General features: G+C 41.5%; 1 protein-coding gene across 3 annotated transcripts in view; it reads left to right on the forward strand.

Annotated features, from left to right (window-relative positions):
• The window catches only part of PHF20L1 (PHD finger protein 20 like 1), an 89,283-nt gene extending 66,142 nt beyond the window's left edge, over positions 1-23,141 (forward strand). For all 3 annotated transcript variants that reach the window (XM_040494459.1, XM_040494458.1, XM_040494460.1), the window contains 6 exons: positions 1,951-2,132; positions 3,139-3,238; positions 4,574-4,769; positions 15,200-15,566; positions 16,825-16,987; positions 18,633-23,141. In XM_040494459.1, coding sequence (XP_040350393.1) covers positions 1,951-2,132; positions 3,139-3,238; positions 4,574-4,769; positions 15,200-15,566; positions 16,825-16,987; positions 18,633-18,775 — 1,151 coding nt within the window. In that variant the 3' untranslated portion in view covers positions 18,776-23,141. The remainder of the gene's footprint in view (positions 1-1,950; positions 2,133-3,138; positions 3,239-4,573; positions 4,770-15,199; positions 15,567-16,824; positions 16,988-18,632) is intronic.
• Positions 23,142-23,639: the final 498 nt, after the last annotated feature.

The raw sequence follows: 23,639 nt of genomic DNA on the forward strand, positions 1-23,639 counted from the left end.
CATTTACTCTGCCCTTAGAATTCAGCCAAACGTATGTTTGATGCTTGGGAATTATTCAAACTAGGTTTTCTGGCCATTATGTTCAGTTTACATTTGAACATCATAAAACCTGTGATTTTGGCCATGAAAGCATGTGTGAGATACACACTAATTCCTTTCAGTGATAATAGTTTTAAATTTATTTATCCTGCTACGATTGCCATCCATATCATGCCACCTACATGCTGCAACAGTGTTTGTTTATTCATGTCCTAGTCTGCCATTTTGAAACATGAACTTGCATTCAGGAAGGCCTGAGAGAAAATACTGATTTTGGGTTTATGCTAGCAAGATGATGAATGAATGAAATCTCCTCTTTAGGTTCTTAAAACTACTCATTATTATTAGGATTTTATAATGCATGATTGACTTCTTCTTGAAAATTTTCCTATATTTCTCGACCATTATTTCTCCTGACTTCTCTGAGATGTCCTAAGACCCTAAAAAAGACATTTTTCTATAGAACATTAACTTTTTGTAAATCAAAAACAAAACATTCAAAAACAGAGTCAGGGAAAAAATAAGATTAGAAGCTGATAAGAGAAACACTAAATCATGAAATATTTAAGTTATAAACAACATGATTTTTTTTTTTTTTTTTTTTTTTTTTTATTTCAATTTTGGCCAACTTCTTTGTGGTTTAATTAAAGAGTATTTTTTCTTTTTATAGACCCCCCCCCCCCTTTGCTCCTCCAGAAGCTGGAGTGGCTTTACTGGTATAGACCAGGCTCCACTGTAAGAACTAGATGTGGAGCACTCAGTAGTGCAAAGCCCTTGGTCTCCCAGCCTGTTGATGCTGCCCAGAAGGAGGTGAGCAGTGGGCAGGGGAAGCAGCGGGCAGACTGAGACCAGAGGCTGGGACACTGGGGCACAAGGAACTACCTGTCGCTGCAGTGCTCAGCTGATTAGCCCCCAGGTGCCCCGCAGCAGCGGTCAGGTGTTCCACTGCACAACTCGCGATGACTCAGCTCCCTTATATCTCCATCCACACTCCTGCAAGATCTCTAGTGTCCGTCCTCATTTTTTCCCCTTGGTTATAAATATTTCCTTGTGTGTGCCTCAATTGTTTTTGTTTTTTCTCAATAGCCTGAGCAAAATTGTGGTCTTTGACATCAATGCTGGCACAAATACAAACCTAAAACTGGGCGTTTGAGTCAAATTCTATGTAGTGGTCCTCTATATAATCTAGTTTCTAGAATATACTTTAAAAGATTTTTATCAAAGTGAAATTTTAAAACTTTGCAAATTCCTTAGGGAACTCAAGATCCCACCTTAAGAAATACTGGTGAAGTCGTTAAGAACGCAGGCTTTGGAGTCAGGTAGTCCTGGTATGCAGTCAGCTTCACCATTAGCTGGCTACACTCCTCGAGCAAGTAATAGATCTTGTGTTTGGAGTGTTTGGTAGAATATCTGGTGCATATTAAGTGCAGTGGTGGTTGATGATCCTGATCCTGTTAAGAATAGTAGCATTGATACCGGACTCCAGGCAGTCTCCTTCCCTTCACTGAAATGCCCATGTCTGTGGTACAGATAACGAAACCCGTTCTCTTTATAACCCGTGGTTCTTGGGGGGATCAAAAGGACTAACGTTTGTGAGAGCGTTTGAGAACTATGCGTATTTAAGTTATCAATATCAACCTTGGGCATAAACTATAAGCACCAAGGCTAGGGGATCCTCTGCAAGTTACTTGTAATAGTGTATATGAGAAGACGCAAAGTCAGTCATAATTACCTTGGCCTCAAAAATCCTTTGTTTCTTTGTTTAGGGACAAGTGCTCTATTCTCATTTGTCTGCCCTTCCCTTCTAAATATTTAATAGCTTACAGTCACTTCCTTTAGCTCCTTTCTATCTGGAAAAGTGACACAAATATGGAAAAATACTTGCTGAGTTTACTTTTGTGTATGTTCTAGACTTATCGGATGTGGAATTCCTAGACGATTCTTCAACAGAGAGTTTACTTCTAAGTGGGGATGAGTACAATCAGGACTTCGATTCCACCAATTTTGAGGAATCTCAGGATGAAGACGATGCTCTTAATGAGATCGTTCGATGTATCTGTGAAATGGATGAGGAGAACGGCTTCATGATCCAGGTAACCCGTCTTCCCTGCCCTCCGGAGCCATTAACTTCAGGTGCTCAGCAAGTACAACCAGGGCTTCCGTGTTTGTCACTAACTGTCCTGTTGAAGACAGAGGTTTTCAACTTATCACAGCGTTTCAAGTCCCAGTAATACTGGTGGGGAAATCTCTTCATCAAAGGAGTAGACGGCTGTCTCACCTGAGAGAGCTAGTGTTGAGTTTGAGGTCTTCAGGCTGAAATTCTGGAAGCCAGTCTTTGAAGCCATTAAGATGGCGAGCATCCGCGTTGAAGGGTAGAGCGTAGCAGCCCTTCTCTTCCTGGCCCGGGTCCCTGTTTAATAACATTGTGTCGTCACCTTCCCAGCCCCTCAACCTGCAGATCTGGAAATAAACGTGTCCACTCTTCTCAAAGTTTGTTGCGAGGATGAAGCGTTACCAACCACTGGTGTCTCCCTGTAGAAAGGGTATCTTTCTAGGAACAGGGAGAAGCATAACCCCATGTTCTGTGATGACATTTAGAAGATTTGGAAATGATGGTCATAGGAATGAAGAAAGAGTAATCTTTTTTCTACCCCTTTTCAAAGGTTTTCTCAAATAAGGGAACTACAAATTTATAGCATCACCATACCGGTTGAAGTCACTGCTACAGGCACTCCTATGAACTTGCCTTTTAAAAAAAGTGCACTCTAATAGGCTATTTTTAAGAGTTTTAAGGATGTAATTGCCTAAAAATTAGTGGGAAATACATGAGAGAACTAGTTTTATGATTGTGTGTGTGGTTTAAGTAATATGTCAAGGTACATAGCTTGTCAAGGTAATAGCTGTGGCAGGGGGAAGTTCGTGAAGCATTTGAGTGTTTCAGAAAGAAAATGCATCCTGAATCCGCGTCCGCCTCGTCGCGTGGACGAGACTCGCAGTGCGGGGGGGGGGGGGGCCACCCCCCCCCCGGCGGGGAGGGGGCGTGGCTTCCTCGCTGGGGAGCAGCCCAGTGACCGCAGGCGCCCCTGTGTTTTCTCGCAGTGCGAAGAGTGTCTGTGCTGGCAGCACAGCGTGTGCATGGGGCTCCTGGAGGAGAGCATCCCCGAGCAGTACGTCTGCTACATCTGCAGGGACCCTCCCGGTAAGCCTGAGCCCCGTGTGGGGGGCTGGACGCCCGAAGATCTGGGTCCCAGCCGGTGGTGTGCTGGCCACAGGAGACACCGCTACTTGGCCGGGCCGGTTGCACTCTGCTTCCGCGTCGGCGTCTTTAAATATTTTTCGCTCTCTGTTACAGTTTTATTTTCCATGTTAATGACCTAGGCCAAAACATTCGCCTCATTTCCCACCGCCTTTCGGGGCAGAGTTAGGACTTTCTCTGGGAGAAGAATTCACCCCTTCGTGTGTCCCTGTGTATTGATTTCTAGATAGGTTCCTGTGTGACTCTTTGAGTGGAACTGTATTCGAGTGTGCACTCCTCATGACGTGGCTTGAGGAAAGTTCCTGAACATGCTGCGTATCCAACTAATTTTGGGTAGATGGGATCTCAGGCTCTCCCGTTGGGTCCCTTTATCTTGCCGAGGAGGCAGCCGGGGCTCAGAGGGTTGGCTGTGTGCCGTGTGCACAGACCCGAGATGGAAACCGGTGCCCTTCGCCTCCCTCTCCAGCACCTTCTTCCATCTAGAGGCTCTTTGAGTAGCAAGGTTTTGCATATTATGTACACATTCAGCTGCCCAGGCAGAAAATAACTAGGTATTCTCAAATAAAAGCCTACCTAATTTTCTCTTGTCTATCTTTAAAACAAAAACAAAAACAAAAGTAACATTTAAGAAGCTGGAGAATGATTCAGAGCTATATGAATGTAGACATCAGTTTACTCATTCAGCAGCATTTATTGGATGCCTTCTCTTTGCCAAATGCTGGTAAGAGGTAAGAGGATTGAATCTAAGCAAGCCTTCCACTGTCTCATAGTACAGTGGGGGTCACAGACACATAAGCAACTAGCTTAATAGGATACAGTTAGTATCGATGGTGAAAATACAAGATTCTACAGGGCCCTGTGAGATCTTGGAAAGGGGTCCGAACATCCACTTAAGCAAGTCTCTGTATTTCATCCAGTTCAAAACAAATGTGAGTGAGAAACAGGCACCCCATCTAGTTTCTCTCCAGCCCTCTCGACCTTTCTAGAAGACAGATGACAGATATGTAAAAAATGGGAAGCAGTACACTCAGGGTTCTTTGCAGGTGTCCTCAGCCCCTGACCACATCCCTAACGGACCGTGTTCTTAGCGGGCGGAAAATCTGTAAGTGCGGAGGAGCATCACAGCGCCAGCGCCTCAGAACACTGTCTTGCTCTTTCGAATTTGCTCTTAGTACTAGAGCTCCCCTTGCTTTCTGAATGATGTCAGTGGGGTGACAGTGGAAGGGGAATCTGAGTAAGTGGGATCCTTTGTCATTTGAATGTCCCCTTCATCTGCAGGTCAGAGGTGGAGCGCAAAATACCGCTATGATAAGGATTGGTTGGATAACGGGAGAATGTGCGGGTTATCATTTTTGAAGGAAAATTATTCTCATCTCAATGCCAAAAAGATAGTTTCCACACACCACCTGCTTGCTGATGTCTATGGAGTCACGGAAGTCCTGCACGGGCTACAGCTGAAGATTGGAATTCTGAAGTAAGTGAGGAGAGCTGGGGGTCACAGGCGGCATGTATCCTAATCCAGAGTAGTCGTCAGCCTCTGGAAGGTTCAGATTAGCAGCTTGGAAGACAGAAGAGATATCTGAATACATTTTGTCTTTAAAAACAGGAAAGATGAATAACTTTTTGGATGAATAGCTGTCTTGTGCCTGTTGTCCCGGAATAAACAAACATGGCTGAAAGTAAATACCGCATCAGTGTTTCAACAAGTGATAGTCCCTGCCCCACTGTTCTGTGTGCTCGCCACATGCACAAAAGTAAGTGCAGGTGCTTGGCGAACCCTGTATTTCATGTCCTCCTCCAGGAATGGTGTCAAGATGAAGTAGGTTTAATAGTATAGTTTTTAATTACGTTAGGGTTGACTTTGGAGGGAACAGGTCATATAATCCATCCCTGTGCTGTGCACCGAAGGTGTTTTAGTCATCGCGGACAATTTTCCCTTAAAACAGCCCCCAAACCTGAGCCTCCTTAAGTAACAACAGAGTGTTCTCGAAGTCCTTGTTTTCAGTTCTTCCTAATTCCTGGCTAGAGTCCTTCTTTAAAAAAAATATTTTATATAAAAACAGGATGATTCCCTGGTTCTTCACAAGATTTTCTTCATTTCGACTCAACTTGCCTGGACCAGAAACTTGTCCATTCCCCTTCTTCTATCCCCGTCCAGGTTTCACCTCAACTTTGTGCGTCAAGGGCACTTGGCCATTGTGATTGCTTAACACGGTTCAGTGCGTTCCCGTGTCTCTTCATACTCCCAGCCCAGGCTGTTCTGTTCACATGCATGATTGTCACACTTCTGAGTTCCCTGCGGCTCTGGTCTCGCACTCTTTGAGTTCATCCTTCTTACTCTTGCCACTGTGAGCTTAGTAAAAGATGAATATGAGCTTGTCTTTGAGCTTCGTATCCCACCGTGCCTTCCCGGGGCCCAGCGGACAAAGTCTGAGCTCTCCGGCACGCACTCTGAGTCCTTCCCTGGGACCGTTCAGTTTTGTTGCCAGGTCTTTCCTCCCCCAGCGGTTTTCCCCAAACATCGCAGCTCTACCAGACCATAATCCCTGGATGAAGCCTGCTGTTCCATAGGTACGGCCCTTCCACGCCCACACCCAGAACAGCCTTCAGCCATCTTTCTGGCAGATGCCTTTTCACGATACCTGCCCGGCCAGGGCTCATCACACCCTCTTGGCAAGCTGCCTGCACCCTGGTGTCGGCGTGCGCTTCGGTGCACTTTGTTCCCCATGTTTGTCTCCTCTTACTAAACAGGAGTTCCTTTAAGGGGGGGCTTGGGCCTCATTTCATCCTGGTACTTAGTGTGGAGCTAAGTCCTCAGTGATTGTTCCTTGAATGTGATTTGCTTCTGTTGTAGGTCATGAATCCGAATGTGGATTTCTTTATAAAAAGGCCATGCAAATGCTAAAACTCAAGGGAGGAATGAACTTATTAAACTAAAAGAACTTTTGTTTAAAAGCCCAGTTGTAGGGGCACCTGGCGGGCTCAGTTATAAGAGCACATGACTCGTTTTCTTTTTTCTTTTATTTATTTTTATTGCTACTTATATTTAATGTTACTAGGTAATCTGCATTTAACTTTTTTAGGATTATGAAAATGTACACACACACATAATAGTGCAGTGAACATCCATATACTCATAACTTAAGTTCAAATAATCGTATCTTGCCACAGATTCATCTATTTTTGTCCTTTGCTGAAGTATTTCATTTCATTTTATTATTTCTTTTTTTTTTCCTTGTCTCAGGTTTTTTGTTTTTTGTTTTTTGTTTTTTTTTTATTTTTTTTTTTTAATTTTTTTTTTCAACGTTTATTTATTTTTGGGACAGAGAGAGACAGAGCATGAACGGGGGAGGGGCAGAGAGAGAGGGAGACACAGAATGGGAAACAGGCTCCAGGCTCTGAGCCATCGGCCCAGAGCCCGACGCGGGGCTCGAACTCACGGACCGCGAGATCGTGACCTGGCTGAAGTCGGACGCCCAACCGACTGCGCCACCCAGGCGCCCCATGTTTTTTGTTTTTTTTAAAATAATTTATTGTCAAGTTAGCTAACATAGAGTGTAGTTTTGGCTTCAGGAGTAGATTCCTGTGAATCATCACTTACGTACAACATCCAGTGCTCATCCCAACAGGTGTCCTCCTCAGTGCCCATCTCCTCTTTTCCTTGCCCCCCACAGCCTCCCCCCCATCAACCCTCAGTTTGTTCTCTGCATTTAAGAGCCTCTTATCGTTTGCCTCTCTCTCTGTTTATAACTTATTTTTCCTTCCCTTCCCCCATGGTCTTCTGTTAAGTTTCTCAATTTTCACATATGCATGAAAACATGCTGTCTTTTTCTGACTTATTTCACTTAGCATAATATCCTCCATTTCCATCCATATTGTTGAAAATGGCAAGATTTCATTCTTTCTCATTGCTGAGTAGTATTCCTGTGTGTGTGTGTGTGTGTGTGTGTGTGTGTGTGTGTGTATCACATCTTCTTTATCCATTCATCAGTTGATGGACATTTGAGCTCTTCCCATAATTTGGCTGTTGTTGATAGTGCTGCTATAAACGTTGGGGTACATGTGCTCCTACAAATCAGCATTTTTGTATCTTTTGGATGAATACCTACTAGTGCAATTGCTGGGTTGTAGGATAGTTCTATGTTTAATTTTTTGAGAAACCTCCATACTGTTTTCCAGTAACAGTGCATGAGGATTCCCCTTTCTCCACATCCTCGCCAGCATCTGTTGTTTCCTGAGTCGTTAATTTTAGCCACTCTGACCGGTGTGAGGTAGTATCTCAATGTGGTTTTGATTTGTATTTTCCTGATGATGAGTGATGTTGAGCCTCTTTTCATGTGTCTGTTGGCCATGTGGATGTGTTCCTTGGAAAAGTGATTATTCATGTCTTCTGTCCATTTCTTCACTGGATTGTTTTTCGGGTGTTGAGTTTGGTAAGTTCTTTATAGATTTTTGATATGTCATTTGCGAATATCTTCTCCCATTCTGTCAGTTGCCTTTTAGCTTTGTTGATTGTTTACTTTGCTGTGCAGAAGATTTTTATCTTGATCAGGTCCCAATAGTTCATTTTTGCTTTTATTTCTCTTGCCTTCAGAGATGTGTCAAGTAAGAAGTTGCTGTGGCTGAGGTTAAAGAGGTTGTTGCTTGTTTTCTCCTCTAGGGTTTTGATGGTTTCCTGTCTTACATTTAGGTCTTTTATCCATTTTGAGTTTATTTTTGTGTATGGTGTAAGAAAGTGGTCCAGATTCATTCTTCTGCATGTTGCTGTCCACTTCTCCCAGCACCATTTGCTAAAGAGACCGTCTTTATTCCATTGGATACTGTTTCCTGCTTTGTCGAAGGTTAGTTGGCCATACATGTGTGGGTCCATTTCTGGGTTCTCTATTCCACTGATTTATGGGTCTACCATGGGTCTATGGTGTATGGTATTTGTGCCAATACCATACTGTCTTGATGATTACAGCCTTGTAGTAGAGGCTAACGTCCGGGATTGTGATGCCTCCAGCTTTGGTTTTCTTTTTCAATATTACTTGGGCTATTCGGGATCTTTTCTGGTTCCATACAAATTTTAGGACTGTTTGTTCTAGCTCTCTGAAGAATTCTGGTGTTATTTTGAGAGGGATTGCACTGAATGTGTAGATTGCTTTGGGTAGTATTGACATTTTTACAATATTTATTCTTCCAGTCCCTGAGCATGGAATGTTTTTCCATTTCTTTGTCTTCTTCAGTTTCTTTCATAAGCTTTCTATTGTTTTCAGCATACAGATCTTTTACCTCTTTGGTTAGGTTTATTTTTAGGTATTTTATGGTTCTTGGTACAATTGTAAGTGGGATTGATTCCTTGATATCTCTTTCTGTTGCTTTATTGTGTATAGAAATGCAGCTGATTTCTATACATTGACTTAATATCCTGCAACTTTGCTGAATTCATGTATCAGTTGTAGCAGATTTTTGGTGGAGTCTTTTGGGTTTTCCATGTAGAGTATCATGCTGTCTGTGAAAAGTGAAAGTTTGACTTCTTCTTTGCCAATTTCGATGCCTTTATTTCACTTTGTTATTTGATTGCTGAGGCTAGGACTTCCAACACTGTGGTGAGAGTGGAAATCCGTGTCGTGTTCCTGATCTCAGGGGGGAAAGCTCTCAGTTTTTCCCCATTGAGGATGATATTAGCTGTGGGCCTTTCATATATGTCTTTTATGATGTTAAGGTATGTTCCTTCTGTCTCAACTTTCTTGAGGGTTTTTATTAAGACAGGATGCTGTATTTTGTCAAATGCTTTTTCTGCATCTATTGACAGGATCATATGATTCTTATCCTTTCTTCTATTAATGCGATGTATCACATTGATTTGTGAATATTAAGTCAGCCCTGCAGATCAAGAATGAACCCTACTTGATCATGGTGAATAATTCTTTTACTATACTGTTGAATTTGATTTACTAGTATCTTAATGAAAATTTTTGCATCCGTGTTCATCAGGGATATTGGCCTGTAATTCTCCTTTTTACTGGGATTTTTGTCTGGTTTGGGAATCAAGATAATGTTGGCTTCATAGAATGAGTCTGGGAGCTTTCCTTCTGTGTCTATTTTTCTGGAACAGCTTGAGAAGAATAGGTATGAACTCTGCTTTAAATGTCTGGTAGAATTCCCCTTGGAAGCCATTTGGGCCAGGGTTAGTTTCTTCGCTGGTTATGGGGTCTGTTCAAATTTCCTATTTCTTCCCACTTGAGTTTTGGTAGTGTGTGGGTATCTAGGAATTTGTCCATGTCTTCCAGATTGTCCAGTTTGTGGGCATACAATTTTTCATAGTATTCTCTCATAATTGTTTGTATTCTTGTGGTGTTCGTTGTGATCTCTCCTCTTTTCATTCGTGATTCTATCTATTTGGGTTCTCTCTCTTCTTAGAAGTCTGGCTAGGGGTTTATCGATTTTGTTTATTCTTTCAAAAAACCAGCTCTTAGATTCATGGATCAGTTCTATTTTTTTTTTTTTTTTTTTTGGATTCTGTTTTGTTTATTTCTGTTCTAATCTTTATTATTTCTCTTCTTCTGCTGGCTTTGGGCTTTCTTTGCTGCTCTGTTTCTAGTTCCTTTCGGTGTGAGGTTAGGTTCTGCGTTTGGGATCTTTCTTGCTTTTTGAGATAGGCCTGGTTTGCAATGTATTTTCCTCCTAGGACTGCCTTTGCTGCATCCCAAAGGGTTTGGACTGTCATGTTTTCATTTTCATTTGCTTCCATATATTTTTAAATTTTTTTTCAATTTCCCAGTTGACCCATTCATTCTTTAGTAGGATGTTCTTTAATCTTCATGCATTTTTCTTGTGGTTGGTTGCAAGTTTCGTTGCGTTGCGATCTGAAAATATGCATGGTATGATCTCAATCCTTTTATATTTGTTGAGGGCTGTTTTGTGACCTAGGCTGTTACGTGATCTGTTTTAGAACATGTTTCATGTGCACTTGAGAAGAATGTGTATTCTGCTGCTTTTGGATGAAAAGTTCTAAATATATCTGTTAAGACAGTCTGGTCCAGTATATCGTTCAAGGCCGTTGTTTCCTTATTGATTTTCTGTCTGTATGATCTGTCCATTGTTATAAATGGAGTATTAAAGTCACCTACAATTACAGTATTATTATCAATAAGTTAGCTGTTGTTTGTAATTAATTGTTTTATATATTTGAGTGCTTCATATATTTATTTACAATTGTTTATAATTGTTGGGTCTTCTTGATGGATAGACCCCTTCATTATGATATAATGTCCTTCTTCATCTCCTGTTAGTCTTTGGCTTAAAATCTAATTTGTCTGATATAAGTATGGCTACTCCAGCTTTCTTTGGACTTCCAGTAGCATGATAGGTGGTTCTCCATCCCCTCACTTTCAATCTGCCTGTGTCCTCAGGTCTAAAATGGGTCTCTTGTGGACAGCATATAGATGGATCTTGGTTTTTTTATCTATTCTGATACCCTGGGTCTTCTGATTGGGGCATTTAGTCCATTTACTTTCAAGGTGACTATTGAAAGATACGGATTTAGTGTCGTGTTATCTGTAGGTTTTGTGCTTGTGGTGATGTCTGTGGTCCTTTGTAGTCTTTGCTGCTTTCCACTCACAGAGTTCCCCCGTAGGATCTCCTGCAGTGCTGGTTTAGTGGTGATGAACTCCTTCAGTTTTTGTTTGGGAAAGCCTTTATCTCTCCTATCCTCAATGACAGCCTTGCTGGATAAAGGATTTTTGGCTGCATATTTGTCCTATTCAGCACATTGAATATTTCCTGCCACTCCCTTCTGGCCTGCCACGTTTCCATGGACCGGTCTGCTACTACCCTTATGTGTCTGCCCTTATAGATTAAGTCCCGTTTGTCCCTAGCCACTTTCAGAATTTTTGTCTTTGTATTTTGGCGGTTTCGCTATGATATGTCATGGTGTTGACATGTTTTTGTTGATTTTGAAGGCAGTTCTCTGTGCCTCCTGGACTTGGATGTCTGCTTCCTTCCCCAGATTAGGGAAGTTCTCAGCTATAGCTTGGTCAGATAAACCTTATTATGAGGTTTATTATGTTTCATTGAATCACTTAGGTCTCTAATTCTCCCCTTGTGGTCTAGTCATTTCTGTCCCTCCTTCTCTCAGTTTCATCATTTTCCATATTTTTATCTTCTATTCTGCCCTCTGCTTCTTCCATCCTTGTTGTCACTGCATCTAGTTTATTTTGCATCTCATTTGTAGCGTTTCTTAATTCGTTGTGAGTCTTTCTTAGGTCCTTGATCTCCGCAGCTAGAGATTCTCTGCTGTCTTCTATGCTTTTTGCAAGCCCAGCTATTAGTCTTAATGACTATTGTTCTAAATCCATGTTCAGATACATTTTTTATATCTGTTTTGAGCGGTTCTCTGGTTGTCATTTCTTCCTGGAATTTCTTTTGAGGAGAATTCTTCTGTTTTGTCATTTTGGCTAGTTTTCTTTTACGTGTTTTAATAGCTTGTTATGTGTCCTATACCTGTGAGCACTACTATATTAAAAAGGGGTCATACACTGTCCAGGGCCTGGCCCTTCAGGAGGTGTTTTTGGAATGTCTTGCATGCTCCCTGTTGTTGTGACTCTGTTTGTGTTGTTTCCCTACTCGTAGTGGTGGTTTGGACCTTCCACCAGCTGTGCTTTGATTTGTTTCTTGAAGTAACCCTGGAAAAAAATGGAAAAAGGTGGAGGAGGGGCTGGAAGAAGCCTTATCCCATACAAAGAGAGAGATGACAGAGGTAGGAAAAAAAGACCAGGCAGAGAATCAAAGAAACTATAAGGCTTAATCCAGAGAGAGAGAGGAAAATAAAGAAGGAGTTACAGAAAAGGTGTAAAAAGAATAGAGTAAAATGCCTGATTAAACAGACAACCCGAACAGAGAAAGAAACATAAAGAAAAACACACACACACACACACACACACACACACGCACACACATTCAAAATAAGAATTGACCAAAAATCAAATCAGAAAATGCAAAACTGCAGGACAGTTGGGTGTCGCTGCCTGGGACTGGTGGCTGTGCTGGTCTGGAGGAGGGTCCGTCCGGTTTAATCAGTGTCAGTCTCTCGTAGATACGCAGTTACCGGGCACAGAGGGGTGAGGTCCCCCCTCCACTGCGGGGCCGCTGTCCTGTTTCCTGAAACTCCACCTTGTTGGTGATGGGGAGAAAAATGGCAACACCCCAGTCTATCCTCCCTCTACGGGGTGTCCCAAACCACACTGTTCATGCTGTCCTCTCAGGGCTGCGCAGGCACGGGTAGCCGGTTTGTCCCGCTCCACAGTCTCTCGTGCCTCCCGGGCGCTTGGCTGAGATTAAAATCCTGATGTCTTAAAGGATCCCACTCTACGTGGCCTGGTTCTCCAGAACCATAGCGCCACTCCCCTAATCGACAATGGGCCTCTGGCTGGCGCCTGCGGGGTCTTTTGTCCTGACCCTGTATACCCTCTTCCCACAGTACTCAAGGGAGGGGACTGCTCCCTCCCAGTGTGCCCCCAGATCATTACAGAACCCCGGGGCCAGCTCCTATTCCCTCCAGGGGCACGCACACGGTGGGCTCGGGTCCGGACCACGTCACGCAACCCTGAAAACTCTGATCTTCATTCCTGAGGCTGTAGTTTTCATTCTGTCTGTGGTCCAGAGAGGTTTTTCTCTTGTCCAAACACAACCCCACTCTTCCACAGCTTCTCTTTCTCTTCCTTTTGTTTCTCCATCAAAGGGGTTCCCTTTTCTCCATGCCTACGCCACATGTTTTATCTCTCCCAATTTTCAAACACCCACTTCTGTCCTGCCAAGCTGTCTCCCGACACCCGATGTTTCTGTCACTCTGCAGCCTGGGTTCCTGGAATTCCAAGTGTTCTCACCTCAATACTGCTGTGTTTGAGGGATGAGATAAATTCCAATTCCTCTACTTCTCCACCATCTTGGCTCTCCTTTGTTCAGTGTATTTGCATGTGCACACAAGCCGGGGAAGGGGCAGAGAGAGAGAGAGCAAGAAAGGGAGAGAGAATCCCAAGCAGGCTCCACGCTGTTAGCACGGAGCCAGATGCGGGACTCCAACCCACGAACTGTGAGATCATGACCTGAGCTGAAACCAAGAGTTGTACACTCAACGACTGAGCCACCCAGGTTCCCCCAAAGAGCATGCGACTCTTGATCTCAGGGTTGTGAGTTCGAGCCCCATGTTGGGTGTAGGGATTACTTTAAAAAAAAAAAAAAAAAAAGTAAACTTAAAAGATGAAAGCCTGGTTGTCCTTGATAGGAATTTGAATTTCAATGCATTCATTCTTTCAATAAGGGTTTAAACTGGACCAATTTGGCCTCATGTCTGTGGCCTCTCTTTATGTTAATATTTCTAATGATAGAATTTGTTGTCATTAGCTATTTATTGAAAGTCTGAAAATAAAGTCTACTTCATGCCAGAAATCGGTGCTTTCATATGAGATTTTATTTAATCCTTAAAATAAGCCTGAAAAATAGATCCTACCTCATTTGATAGGTGGGTAGTCAAAGACAGAGGTTATGTAACTTGTCTAGGATCCTCAGTGGCACAGTAGGATTCGACCCACTGGACCGTTAGACTATAAAACCAGCTTTCTGCTATGTCTCTTACTGGGTAAGAATTTTAATGTTTTCTGTTACTAAATTATTAAGGGTTCAAAAGTTAAAATTTATAATTTCAGAAATAATACTTGGGTATTAGAAGAAAACTAATTTGACCCCTGGGTATTTATCTAATCTGGAAATAATTCACAAACATTATTGAGCCTTCTGAAAGGTTTATGCCTCTTGAATATCCTCCTTTCTTACCACCTCTGATGAAAGAATTCCTGTGTACTCAATGAAGGATTTTAATGATGAAGTAGCTGTGCAGTATCACATGCTCACATGTTTAGTGAGGATGGGGGTAGATAAAGGGATGTCATTGTAGCCTGTTGGTGAGGGTGTAATTAGTACAACCTCTTTGGAGGCCACTTGGGCAGTTACTTCCCAATTTAAGACGTGTACCCATTATCCAGCCGCTCCATATCTGACTGAAAGTCCCCACTTGTGCGCAGCGATCACACGAACACGCACGCACGTCGGTAGGTGGGGGATTGGCTGGTGAGCCCAGACTGTGGCACATTGATACTGTTCAGCTACTAGAGTTAAGGGAAACGTCTGTGTCCTGATGTGGCAAGCTCCCACATGTGTCATATGCGAAGAAGGCAAATTGAGAGCCCCATGTGTGTAAAAAGAGAAAGTGTATGCTTACCCCTTTAAAAAGAGTAATTAAACCAAAAGTAGAAATTCTTTGTCAGACCTATAGTTAAAAAAATAAATAGGTAAAATGTAATTTTATATGTATAGAAAATGTCTGAAAGGTTATGCCTCAGTTTTTTTATGATTGCCACGCAGGGAGGTTTTTCCTTTGTACACATTTATTGCCTGAATGTTTTATCAGGAGCAAGTATCACTTTTTGATCAAAGGAAGCTGTTAAAATGGACTCACATAAAAGTTTTTCATGCCATACGATTTTTAAAAATCCAGTGAAAAGTCAGAAAAAGAAGTGCACGTATATCAAGTATTGCTGTGAACTGTCCACAGGATTACACTCACCATTGCTTTTCTTCTACCTCAGTATTATTTCTGTAAAATCGTGAGAATTCCAACTTTGGCTTAAGTTCTGGGGCAGGTTAACCTAAAGCGTACGTCTGCTTTTGTCTAGAGTCCCTGCCCTCTTCCTAACCCGGTTCCCTGGGTGGGAGTCTAGGTTTTCAGTGGGGAAGTGGGGTCAGTCCGCCTGAGCGCGCACACTTGGTGTGAAACGGGCACGGACCATGAAGGGTTACCTGTATCATCTTACATTCTGAAACTTGTTTTTTCCTGAACTGCTCTTTCTCCAACTTTGTTGTAAGGAATCAACATCATCCCGACCTCCATCTCTGGGCTTGTTCTGGAAAGCGAAAAGGCCAAGATCAAGGAATTGCGGGGGTAGAGAAAAAAATGACAGCACAAGACACAGGGAGTGTTGAGGAGAAGAAATACCGTGTTCAGAACCATAAAGAACCACCTCGTGTGCCCCTAAAAATGGAAGGAACTTACATAACAAGTGAGCACAGCTACCAAAAGCCACAAAATTTTGGTCAAGACTGCAAATGTCTCGCAGACCCTGGGAGCTCAGACGACGACGATGTTAGCAGTTTTGAAGAAGAACAAGAATTCCGCAGGAAAGATAAAAACCGTTCACGGTATTCAGTGAAAGAAGATGGGATGCCTGACAAGGTAGAACTATCTCATTTGTTTTGGCTTGGAAGATAGGATAGAATGTAGGAAAATTTTCTAAAATCAGACAACTGAATTCCCAGTAAAATTATGCTTATATTTCCAAGTTCACGGGTGCCTGGTTAGGGTGAAAACATCTTTTGCTTCTCTATAAGAAAACACTGGCCATTTGAACATTTAATTATCCCCTAGTTCAGGATTGTAGATGCGGTCAACTTTTGCCCTGACCAAAGTCTCAGTTTTATAAATGCACTTAGATGCCTCCGAAAACCATGAGCCACAGTTTTTTCCAAATGAAGATGTCTGTGTGTGAGAATGTGTGCGTGTGTGCGTGTGTGTATGTGTTAATATAATTCGTCTGCTCTTTTTGTGTGTTTCAGATAAAAGATGGTGCTCTAACCTTTTTAAAACCATAGCACGTTCGCGTCTGCGTATCAATTCCATTAGGCGATACAGTGGGTTTTTATAGCTCTTTGTACACTGAGTATTTATAAACTTCTTTCCTAGTCACAGGGATTGTCTTAGTGATGCCGTTTCCTCATTTTTCATTGATTTTCAGCTAGTAATGCCACTAAAATAATCCTTTATTTTTCTGGCCTATTTCATCAAGAAATCACGGTAAATAAATTTGGGAAGCTTACATTTCCTGATATTTGTGGCAAATTATTTTGTGAAATGCATATCCCTTTTATGAAATGAATTCTTCCTGGTGAGTCTCGGTTCAGATTTTCTGTGTATGTGTTAAGCAGTTTACACTTTTTTTAAGTTTTTAAAAGATTCTTAACTTTCTCTTGCCTCATTGATTTAATTGCAGCAGTTAATTACAGCCTGCAGTTAATTTGACTTTAAACTGGCCTTTGCCAGTTTTCATGATTTTTCCGTCATTGCTTTCTGCCTTCACTCCGCTTATGTCCTTAGTTTGGATTAATCGAAGAAGGAGTCAGTCTAAAATTAGCTGGGCTTTTTAGGTACAGAGTATCATTAGCGACTTCCTTTCTTTAGCATGTTTTATTGAATGACTTCCACCCTGTGTGGCCCTGTGCGAGGCATCGTGGAGAGACATGGAAGGCATTTTTGCTCTTCTAAGGACCAGCAGATAAAATGTAATTATATGCTAGCACTTCCTTTAAGACTGTTCTGTGAGTCAGGTTGGATTTCACTGATCATTGTGGTAATGAGGTGTTTCATGCTGTCTTTCCCGTTATGACATTATATTTCGCCCCATTCTGTTTTTTTTCCCAATGGTTCTTTGGAGAAGAATCCAGCTGAAAGGAATACGGTATTTATTTATAATGATAAAAAGAGCACTGACGACTCCGGACACGCACATCTTCAGTGGCAGCTCAATCTCCTTACACACATAGAGAATGTCCAGAAAGAAGTTGCCAGCAGGATGGACCTAATAGAAAAAGAAGTCGATGGTAATTTTAAGAAAGAACTAAAATACAGTGACTCTAGTATGTAAAGTGTCCGTTGTTGTTACAGAGACATTATGTGAAGTGTTATGTGAATTATGGGGTGGGAACTGTAGATCCTGTCTGTCCTGATGGAGCGTCTTGATCATTTACATCTCGTTTAACACAGATGGCATTCAGGGTGTTTTAGGCTGAAGACAGTATGACTGGATGTTATCTTGGTTGTTTTTAAGTTGGGTGTTTATTGGACTTTAAGACACAGAATAGATGAACATAAGGGAAGGGAAGCAAAAATAAGATAAAAACAGGGAGGGGGACAAAACATAAGAGACTCTTAAATATGGAGAACAGACTGAGGGTTCCGGGAGGGGTTGTGGGAGGGGGGATGGGCTAAATGGGTAAGGGGCATTAAGGAATGTCCTCCTGAAATCAGTGTTGCGCTATATGCTAAGTTGGATGTAAATTTTAAAAATTTAAAAAAATTTTTTTAATTAAAATTTAAAAAATAAAAACAAATAAAAGCTAAAGTTGGATATTTATTAAATACTGCCCATTTGCTGGATGCAGTATAAAGCACATATGGAATATTTATTAGTTTCATTGAACTGTGATTTTTTTTTTTTTTCTTTTTTTTTGGAAGTTAGTTTACGGACCTTAAGCATATTTAAAATATGGGGGAAAATCCTTTGTATCTTTGCTATCACTTTGGTCAGTAGGTCAGTAAAATTAACAACAGGAAACTCCTGCAAGCTGGATAGGTAAACCTTAAGTGTGCAGACACATTTTCAAATGGTTTTCTTTTATAGTTTTGTTTTTATCACACAGGAGCCTGAGGGTATAGACAGGAAAGTTGAGAAAATAGGATAAGATTACCTAATTCCTAATCCAGTGTTTTGGTTCTTTTCCTAACGTCATACATAGATTATATTCCCGTTTTTAAATTTCACCCCACACTAAATTAGAACTCCTACTGCTTTGTTTTTCCCTGAGAAAAGAGTAAATGGAAACCCATTTCAAAAGCATCTTCCATTGGGTTTAAGCTAGCTTTTTGTTACTTTAATGTTTTGAGTAGATTTCTGAAGGGAAAACAATGTGCAACTTGACACTGTCCCTTATTATTAATAAAAAGTGTAGAATAACTAATTGTATTCTGCCTAGACTTCTAATGTGCTTGCACATTTTTAAAAGTAATGATAAAATAGTGGGACTGAAAGGGACACTGAGAAATTGCCACCTCCTTTCCTTTGTTAAGAACTTCCTGATTTAAGAAAAGCAATGGTGGGAGTAGCTAAATTTCATTGAAAATGGAGTGGAGAGGATTTAAATCGAAAATAATAGAAAGCTTCAGCAGGCACAGGGAACTGTTATTTCCTGTTCAGAAGAGAGTAGAAGGAGATGTTCAAAATGAAATTAGTTTATACCTATAAAGGAAAGAACTATCTAAAATAACAACAAAGTCACCAAGAAGCACTAGAGCTCTTGTGGGATAGGTGGAACGGATGCTATACCCTTCGACAGGCGTGAGTCTGTTGGCCCTTCTAGCGAAGGGGACGTCGTCTCTGTCTCCACCCTCCCCCAGCCTCCCAGTTACACCATTTTGTGGCTTCTCCCAGTTGCCATTTCAATCTGCTTGTTCTCTTCTCTCCTTTAGTTCTGGAAAGCTGGCTTGATTTCACAGGGGAGTTGGAGCCACCGGATCCTCTTGCGAGACTGCCCCAACTTAAACGCCATATCAAACAGCTCCTAATCGACATGGGCAAAGTGCAGCAGATAGCGACTCTTTGCTCCGTATGACAGCAGTGAAAGCCGAATGAAAAGAACGTGGGTCTCTTCAGGCGATCGTTTTTATTATCCACATGACTGCTACGTGGATAGTTATAAAAAGCTTAGTGGTGTTTGGTCATTTACTGATTTGTGACATCAATAGGATGGCACCTTGGAAAGGAAAATGAAGAACAGCTTTATCAAGGAAGCTGATGTTAAAAAAAAGCTTATGAGCAAGCTACAAACGATAATGTGATCTATGCCAGGGATCAATGATGTGGAATATAACTTATGCCAAGGAAATCGAGTTGGCGGGAGTTTTGAATAGTTGCTTACACGAAGCTCGAGATACCTGTAGAAAGAAGTATGGTGTGTTTATGTAATTTTTAGTAGAGAGGTCCATGTAACGAAGCAGAATTTGGCCTACAGCAAAATTGTAGAGGAAATGGAAATTCCGGAGAGTTCCGTAAGGTTGCTTATAATACTACGAACTGTCTTCTCCACAGTTCGTCCGGCTGCACCGCAGTTTAGAGTATTTAAACTTCTATAGGATCATGAGCTGTTTATTAGGTGATGAATGTCCTTAACCAGAAAACTGACAGTGGAAGCCTCACTTCCCAGGAAAACAGTTGTGGAATTCTTGCTTCATTATGATCACATATTTAAAAACAAATGCCAAATAATTGGAATTTATTTTGCAGGCAGTAAGCTCATTGTAAACAGAATGGCTCACAGAAGGGTCAGCGTGCCAAATGACGATGACACTGCTGGGGAGAGAACGTTAAATACCCCGGGAGTTCTACTCCCAACGTCTTACATAGGCCGTCAGCCCATCAGACACCCGATGTCCTACACGGGACACACGTACTCTGTAGAGTTGAATGCGGTATTCAGGCATCGGCGTACAGCTTGATCCTGAGTATGCTTGGTGTTTGCCTTCAGATAAAAATTGTAAATAACCTCAGCTGGGATGAGGAGTGACAAAAATGTCGAAACAATTTGTGGCTGTGGATGTTTTTAACTGCTGGTAGTGGAATACTGGAAACGCTTCATTTCTGAAGATGAATTTTATTTTTAAAAAATACACGCGCACTCAAAATGTTTAGCTTTGGTCACAAATGGACAAATTTCTGAAACCAAAGGCGACTATAAGTTGCTGAGTTAGCTCTTGCTGGAGTTCGGGCCCGGGTCCTCCTGTCTGCCAGTGCCCTTGTGAGTCGTGTGCCACCATGCTTTGTGCGCAGGTGTGCGTCCGCGTGTGCTTGTTTGAAACAAACACTCAACGTACATATGTACATAGTCTACACATATTTATATCTACACATATCTAGTTTTATTACTATAGACTATAAGAGTTGGTGGTTAACATGAAATGTTACCTTTTAACAGACTGTTTTTAAAAATTAAAAATGTATGTACAGGTTTTGAAACTTTTTTAAAAAGGGGGAAAAAGACTGTTAAGAGGAGGCTATTTGATGATATAACACTTGAATATTTTATGCCTCATTCTGTTTATCAGTTCTAGCGATCTGTGTAAATGCATTGTAGAACTGATACACAGTAAACTTGAATTTATCTTTGATAAGAATACATGCCACTGTACATTCAGATATTATTTAAATTTGCAAACACACTGTTCTATATGTAAGGTACTGTATGTAAAACTCTTTATTAAAACTATTCCACATATCCTGAAATTTCAGCTTGCCTTTTTGTGGCCTTATATTTTGATGTAAAGACGATTAAAAGAATGTGCAAAACAGTCATTCGAAATTTTTATTGCCTTCTGACATTTTCCAACTTGATAAATGTGCCAAAGACCAACAGACATAACATAAGGTCCTGTGTATTTCACTCGTTCTGCATTCACTTTGTCAGAGGTCTTACTGGAAAATGAAAAGCTTTCGTAGAGGTGATTGGGATACTTGCTTAAATTTGCATATTAAAGTAAAAAAAAAAAATAATAGTGCCTGTATTCCATGTGTGGAGTAAACTTGCTAATGCCTGTATTTCAAGATTGATAACTATGTCTTTCATTCGTGTTAAAAAAAAAAAAAAAAAAAAAAAGAATGGCTCTAATCTTCTCTCTGTTGTGGTTAAATTCCGGATATTGAACTTGTATCTTTTTCTTTTCCCCTCCAGAGTGGAGCGAATAGCATCCTTAACCTATGGATAGTGGCGTTGCCTAGGTTCTTGTCACGTACACAGAAACCCTTTGTGCCCAGTGATAACCCGTCTTCTCAGTCCCTGGGAAGGGGCCACAGTTAAATCGACGTGCATTTGTTCTTGGAGTACATTGTAATCGGATCCCTTTACTTGTTAGATGCCAGCAAACGGGAGGCTTCCCATTAATACCTAGATTACTCGATTTTGGCTCTGCTTCTATGTGTCTGAATTGAAAGTCTGAATTTTTTAATTTAGATTTTTAATGAAAATCTGTGCCAGATCACTTTCATGCACATATCCTTTCGATATAGAGTATATCAGCAATTGGTTGACGTCTTAGCAACGAGTCGGCTGAGCCTTTCCTTGTTTAAGAATATGAATTCGTTTTTGAGAAGTCAGTCCATTGTGAGAGGTTTCAGATGAGTGGATTAAAAAATCTGTGTATTTAAGTATAAGCAGTAAACTAGAGAGGGTGTTTCTTGAAAAGATAACTTTCTCCTTGCTGCCCCGACAGAAGAGAAGGAACACTGGTGGGAGGGATCCTTAGCGTGGTAGTGGCCAGGGGAATCTGCTTCCTCGTACTTGTGTGTGGTCCTTCTGACTTATTTCCTTAAAGGAACTAGGTCCCTCTTCTCATTTCAGGTAAAGCCCTTTTTCCTGACACTCTTTGTGTTTTCACTGACTTATTTCCTCTCCACGTGCATGCTCTACACGTTTGAAACGAAGCACCCCAGTTCCCCTCCAGTGAGCTGGACCTTCTCCAGCTTCACTCTGCTGTGACATGACGTGGAGAGAACCCCCTTTTGAAACCCCATATCCGTCCCATCCCCGCCTGTGCTGACTTCTTCGCCGTCCCCCTAGTTCTTCAGCACATCTTGCTTTGGAGGGGTTACTTCTGGCCCCAGAGATGCTAACTTTGTTTGTCTTCATTGTAATTCAGGAAAATGGTCCCTGCCAGGCCAGAGGATTAAGACTTCCTGAGTGCCTGCTTCGTGCCGGTGTTGTACGTTACCTGCAGAACCCGATTTCAGGCTTGTGTGCTTGGGGGCAAACAAGAAGGTTCTCGGGACAGGGAAGCTGAAGCGTACAGACACTTAGACACCTGTCCTGGGTAAGGCTTCCGTGGCAGGTCCGAGATGCAAACCCCGTGTTCTTCGAGCCCATGGTCTCTTCCTAGCAGAGGTGGGTTTCAGTTTCCTTCTCTGAAGCCACTGGTGACCATTTCAAACCAAATCCGTTCTGTGTGATCTGCATCTCCAGTTCATTTCAATTCAGCCTCACTTGTAGACTGTGCTTGCTTCCTTCTTAACATTTCCCTCTTCTGGGAGGTTCTCCATTGTTGTGTTTCTACGAACCCCGACAGTTATTCAAGCTTCAGTTTCTCTTCCATAGTCCCCTGCGTTGTGCCTGCCGTGGAGGGGCGGTGTCAGTGAGCAGTGACCTGGCAGTCGTGGGGCAGGCATGAGCTTTGCAATCTGCCACTCGAGTTTTCACTCGGGCAGTTTAGCAGCAGCGATCTCTCTGAGCTTGGCTTTCCTTATCTATAAAATGTGGATAATGCCTAACGACTGTTTTGAGAGTTAAATGAAGCAAATAAGGTACCTAGAAGCTCTTATTAAATTATGGGGTTGCAAATTAAGTGTAGTCACATTTCAGTGTCATCCGTGTTCCAGCCATCAGGTTATGTGGCTGGATATAGAATCAATAAAGTCCTAGTCTACAGGCTAATAGAAACATAAAAAACCTATTTTTTTCAAAGAGATGGGTGGTATCAGTGCAAAGAGGCAAGAGAAAGGAAAGACAATTAGATTTGTAGGTGGAGGGGTTTGGGGAAAATAGAATACGTTAAAAAAAAAATGGTCTTTGGATGTTTTTTGACCTCTGCATAGGAATTTTGAAAAATTACAATCCACTCCCAGTACTTCTGTCTTGGGGTACCCCTAAAAATGGATCTGAAGACCAGACTTAAGTGTACTTACTGTATTTAAGTGATCGGCCAAGGAAGTTTTGGAGTGAGGAAGAGGGAAGTGGGGGAGTGGGGAGGAAAAAGCCAAGATCTGCACAGCAGAGGGCACTGCTATGGGCAATGGAGCTTTGATTCTGCCATTTAAGACTGTTCATTATAAATGTAAACAGTTGCAAAGGGCGTGATTTCGAATTTGTAAATATTGGCATATTGAAATCAACATGTTATTTTTAAACGTAATAAATCAACTGTTCTGTAGACCAACATCTATTTTCAAAACAAGCTCTTCCTTGACATTGGGAACTTCTACATGTTTGTATATTCTCTTTTTTGCCTTTCCCAACAGAGTGTTATCTTCCTTTATACTTACAGGTCTCTATCATTCTTTTGTACACACACACACACACACACACACACACACACACACACACAACAGTATATTACAACAGAAATGTATTTATAGGACTAATAATAGGACACTAATACTGCTGAATGGAAAATGGAAAAAATCTACAATTATAGTTGTGGATTTCAACCCTCCTTTAACACTGATTGATAGAACAAGTAGAAAATCAGGACATAGGACACGAACAAATGTGAACAGTCAATTTGGTGTAATTGACACAGAACGTTTGACCCAGCAACATGAGAATAGAAATTTCCTTTTCAAGTGCATATGGAATACTCAGAAGGATAGGCAGTATACTAGGCTATAAAACAGGCCTCAATACATTTAAAATAATTGAAATCATAATATGTTCT

This window comes from Herpailurus yagouaroundi, unplaced genomic scaffold (assembly GCF_014898765.1).
Source record: "Herpailurus yagouaroundi ecotype Mexico unplaced genomic scaffold, PumYag 186, whole genome shotgun sequence".
NCBI lineage: Eukaryota > Metazoa > Chordata > Mammalia > Carnivora > Felidae > Herpailurus > Herpailurus yagouaroundi.